This window comes from Penaeus chinensis, chromosome 7, assembly GCF_019202785.1.
Source record: "Penaeus chinensis breed Huanghai No. 1 chromosome 7, ASM1920278v2, whole genome shotgun sequence".
In the NCBI taxonomy this organism is placed as follows: domain Eukaryota; kingdom Metazoa; phylum Arthropoda; class Malacostraca; order Decapoda; family Penaeidae; genus Penaeus; species Penaeus chinensis.
Genome location: NC_061825.1, coordinates 45376077 through 45381076, shown reverse-complemented (window position 1 = coordinate 45381076; position 5000 = coordinate 45376077). Strand labels below are relative to the sequence as shown.

Sequence of the window (5000 nt, the reverse complement as noted above, 5' to 3'; positions counted from 1 at the left end):
AACCAACACTGTTCATGATTCATCTATGTCAAATAGCTCTCTTGAAACCCAGAAAGACCATACTCTGCCAAATCAGACTGATAATACCTCTTTGGCCAAAAAGGCAGAGCCAAACTCTCATGCAGTATGTGCTACAATAGCATGTGAATTATGCACATCAACTTTCCCATCTTTAGCTTACCTGGAGCAACATATGGCTGTACATGTAGGAGAGAAGAATTTCACATGCCAAGTTTGTGGGATGAGTTTCAATGGACGCCTTGATCTGAATAGCCATATGAGGCTACACACGCCCGAGAATGACTGTACAAATTTTGGTACCAATAACTACAATAATGGAAATTACAATCAATTTCCTACGAACCAAATGCATCCAGGGCAAGGTAGAGGTCCACAGCTATTTTACAGATATGCATGTGCTGTCTGCAGTGAACAATTTCTAACTCTAGGGAGCCTCAAAAGGCATCAAGCCAAGGGGCATAATACAGCTGTTCTTAACATCTAGCATAAAGAGGAAGATAAAAGTGGAGACTTATTAGGAGTTGTAATTTTAATGACATGGTACAGTTTTTAACATTAGTAATAAGCATGAAGAAATATTTAGGAACTACATGTTCTCTTTATCTCATGACACATACTTTTGCTTTGTTATTAGCTGAAAATATGTTTTCTCCTTGACAAATGTAAGCAGAATATGAAAGACATTAGACAGGTATTAGATCTGGTCTTAAAGTTTAGAATGAGATCTCTTTAAAAGTTATTTGAAAATGTTAGTGACTTGGAATATGCTTGTATTTCTCCCAAAAGATATAAGTGCTGTATGACTATCCCTTGTTAACTTTTTTTTTTTTTTTTTTTTTTTTTTTTTTTTTTTTTTTTTATATAATAAGTATATTGTTTTCATTCAACTTTTATTTATATGTTGTATTAATTGAACAGCATGAACAGTCTTGCTTTACATTAGTGTTTTATTAGAGATGAATTTTCTAAAAATGCATGTAATGGACAATTTATATGGATTGTATTTGCATACTCCATTTTTTAAAATATATTGTGAAATTACATTCCCATGCAAAATGCACATAAAACAAATTTAACTTTAAGGAATCAGTTCCTGTACTTTTAGTATATAGATTTTAGGTAGCTATAAAGTGATAATAATCAATATTTTTTTCATTTTCAGTGTGATATTTAAAAATAATATATGCGTGAGTAATGTTTCACAAACAAAAGTTTGTCAATTTGGCAACCAAATTCATTTGTAAGGGGTTGATAGCAGAAATACAAGATCATAAGATTCACAATGACTTATTTATTATTGTATGTCATTTAGAACAATCTAAAGATACAGTGAGTTTCTTTAAATTAACATCAGAAATAAGGACAGACTGTGTAAAATAAAAATAAATAGGAAAATAAAAATTGTGTTTTCATTTATAGAAAAAATCTTACTCTTCTAGTACATTATTTTAATAAAAAGTCAAAGAACTGAAATTATTATATAATATTACATAGTAATTAGTGTCCATTGTTCTCAAAAAAAAAAAAAAAAAAACTTATTTTGAGTTATAGTAAAAATTACCCCCATTTATTCAGGAATGCAGATAGTTCATAGTGTCAAAAACAATTGTTTAATATATTTAATATATTTAATATATTTAATATATTTAATATATATATATATATATATATATATATATATATATATATATATATTTATATATATATATTTTTTTTTTTTAGACACCCTTTCGGCTGTGAGATTATGTCACTGTCATGACAACTATCAGATTTTATTACTCTACCTGTTAATTCTCCTACAATTCAACCCAAAAATTTGATTGACTTCAAATTAAATTAGATTAACTAATCATTCAGAGCACAACTACTTCAGACTGATATATTGCATACAGTGCTACTCTTAAGTCCTGCATTAAACTTTTAATCCTATTTTACTTTTGTAACACTATGTCATCCACTATTTCTCATATATAATTTTTTGTAACTGCTCTAGACAAATAGGGAAATTTAATGGCATACCTGCGGTTATGCAAAACTAAACTATAGCCAAGGTATAATTTTATAAATATAAATAAATATACTTCTGTTATTGCTTTTTTTTTTTTTTTTTTTTGGCTAGATTCATAAGTATACAAATCACATTTGCCATCTTTAAGGACAGTATGAATTGTATGCCAGATTAATACCATATATGCCCAATGTAGCTCTTGTGAAGGAAGTGTTTCTGCATGCAAAAAGGTAATTATTAAAGTTTTTTTTTTTTTTTACACTGTTTATGCTTTACAACAATAGGTCATTTAAATAGGGCATCTTGGTCTGACTGAGAAACATGCAATTACCTACAACACATGTGCATAACCTACAGATGCAATTCTTTTTATTAAAATTGTAAATATTTTACACTGGAAGCTGTGCTAAATGATTAATTTATTGCATATAAGTACATGGAATTAAACAATTTGATTGTTGCTGTAACCAAATAACACACACACACACACACACACACACACACACACACACACACACACACACACACACACACACACACACACGCACACGCACACGCACACGCACACGCACACGCACACGCACACGCACACACACACGCACACGCACACGCACACACACACACACACACGCACACGCACACGCACACGCACACGCACACGCACACGCACACGCACACGCACACATATATATTATATTTATATATATATATTTTTTACGAAGTTCGAAATTTAAAATACGTAAAATCAAAATTGATGTGGTAACAATCGTCATCGACTACAGTGATTACAAAATACTAATATATGTACCTTTTCCAAAAATCAGTTTTAAGATATACCTGATTGAGAACACGAAAAAACGTGTTTTATTTGTACAGAGCGGTGAACATGATTATAGGCGATATATTGTGATAAATTGTAACATGTAATGAATCTAGTAAAATGATATGAGACGGACTACACTGCGTCAGAGAACGTGTAGAGTGTGTGTATAAAAAAAAAAAAAAAAGTATGGATCCTGCAACTACCCCTTAAGAAATGATACGCACCTAAAAATAATAAAAATATTAAAAGCTCAGTGATGTTATCCCCAACAAATGATTGATAACATATGGTGTAATCCCTAAGAAATGATAAATGACAAAAGGTGATGTCACTAACAAATGATCAATAACAAAACGTGCTATTCCTAACAAATGATCGGTAAAAAAGGGTGCTATCTCTAATAATTGATCAATGGCAAAGGGTGCTACTACCCCTAACAAGTGATCTAAAGCAAAAGCTCTCCAGAAGCTCAAGGCAGGTGAAGGTCGGGATTGCTCTTCCGGTTGTCCCAAGAAACGGCCAGAGGCATAAGAGCCCAGAGGAAGAAGTTTGCCACCATCATGGCCGCGAGACAACTAATGCCGGCGGTGTAGCTCTCTGTGGCGTCGCGGACATAACCTGTGAGGGAAGACGGGCGAAGTCATTAATTTTGGAGTCGTTAGTTTTGGACAGATAGAACTGATATTTTGAAAAGGGATACTGCACATCAATTTTGCATGTGGGGTTAAGCGGCAATACGTGGCTACGTTATTTTTCCTTGTAACTGGATGAGTTCTCATTTAGTTTAAAATACGTTGTTTTCTAAATCATCTGGTTGTTTTCTAAATAATCTGGTATTTGATAGAACAAAGAAATAATCAAGTATTCTGCTACTAACAATAAATGCCTCTGATTTAGTAGCGGTATATAACCATTGTAGCCATTTGCTAATGTAGTTGTAATGACAAACTACTATCAGCATATGTCTAATAAGACAAATGTAATGAGTGATTACGACAAAAAAGGATGGGCGGATGTCGTTAGCTTGTTAGGCGTGTTAGGGACCGCCCACCCTGATATATTTGGTACTTTAGAGGTAAAGGCTGCCCTGCATGAGGAGATGGGGGTAGTTTGGGGGTCGAATTGGCCATTCGCCCTCAAACGACTCGCCCACTCCCCGGGAAGGGTGCGTCGTCAAAGCCGCTTGCATGACAGGCAGAGACCACTTCCACCAGTCGATACAGCAACATAAGTTGTTCGTATTTTTACCGCTTTTATTTGTAATTTTGTAATTGTTTATATTCAAAGTTCTTTTTTATTGATGCTTTAATATTGTACTTTTTTATAAATAAAGAGTTATTTCATAAATTGCTTTTATTTTCTTTTATATATACTCCTCTGCCCTCGGTACTGCTGTCTAACTATTCTGCAGCCTCGACCTCCACGGTAGGCGAGCTCCTGGCGTCACCGAGGCCGCTTAGCCCTGCGCTACTTTATAATCATAACAGATCATAACATGCTTACTCCTTTATTACGTCCATTTTAGCGTCCTTGACCCTTTGCAGTCACACGAACACGAACACGCAGCACGTACTTACCTGGAATGGGGCCGATGATGAGGTAACCGAAGGAAACAACGAGCATCGTCGCTCCGAACGTCGGCACGAAGTCATCCAGTCCCATGTAGTCGATCATGATCAAAACGTAGATGCTCATGATGATACCTACGCCGATGCCCCACACTCCTAGTACAACTGTCAGCCACAGGACATCCTCCATTTGTGTAAAGGCTGTGGGAGGTATAAGAAGTTTAGGATGGTATGAGAAATCCGGAAGAAAATGGTACGAGACGTCCCTTCCGTGTAAATTATTAGCAATACTTGGTGAAAGAGAGAAGGCTTAGTTGTGTTGTGCACTTTTTGGTATTGGATTGATTCTAAGAAAATGAGAAATGTGCATCCTTTGTCAGGGAAGCAAAGTCAGATAAGAAATACTGTTCGGTAAGATGATTTCTCTCCTCCCGAGGCAAGACTTTTTGATATAGGGTGCCCCACTCCCCCCCTAAAAAAAAAAGCAAAAAAAAAAGTGAAAATGACTACTTCTAACAGAATTTTACCAGAATTCGTATTTTATATCCATAAATATCCATCTGATAGTCTATCAAAATGT

The 5000-nt window shown here is 34.7% G+C and overlaps 2 protein-coding genes across 5 annotated transcripts in view; one reads left to right on the top strand and one right to left on the bottom strand.

Annotated features, from left to right (window-relative positions):
- The window catches only part of LOC125027243 (gastrula zinc finger protein xFG20-1-like), a 9990-nt gene extending 7400 nt beyond the window's left edge, over positions 1 to 2590 (top strand). For all 3 annotated transcript variants that reach the window (XM_047616203.1, XM_047616204.1, XM_047616205.1), the window contains exon 3: positions 1 to 2590. This exon is cut by the window's left edge and continues 802 nt beyond it. In XM_047616203.1, the coding sequence (XP_047472159.1) occupies positions 1 to 505 (505 nt within the window). In that variant the 3' untranslated portion in view covers positions 506 to 2590.
- A 38-nt stretch (positions 2591 to 2628) lies between these two features.
- LOC125027241 (monocarboxylate transporter 12-like) overlaps positions 2629 to 5000 on the bottom strand; it is a 9330-nt gene continuing 6958 nt past the window's right edge. The window contains exons 4-5 of one of the 2 annotated variants that reach the window (XM_047616201.1): positions 4430 to 4621; positions 2629 to 3470 (exon numbers count right to left, since the gene is read on the bottom strand). In XM_047616201.1, coding sequence (XP_047472157.1) covers positions 3322 to 3470; positions 4430 to 4621 — 341 coding nt within the window. In that variant the 3' untranslated portion in view covers positions 2629 to 3321. The other variant, XM_047616202.1, reaches the window with a different exon arrangement.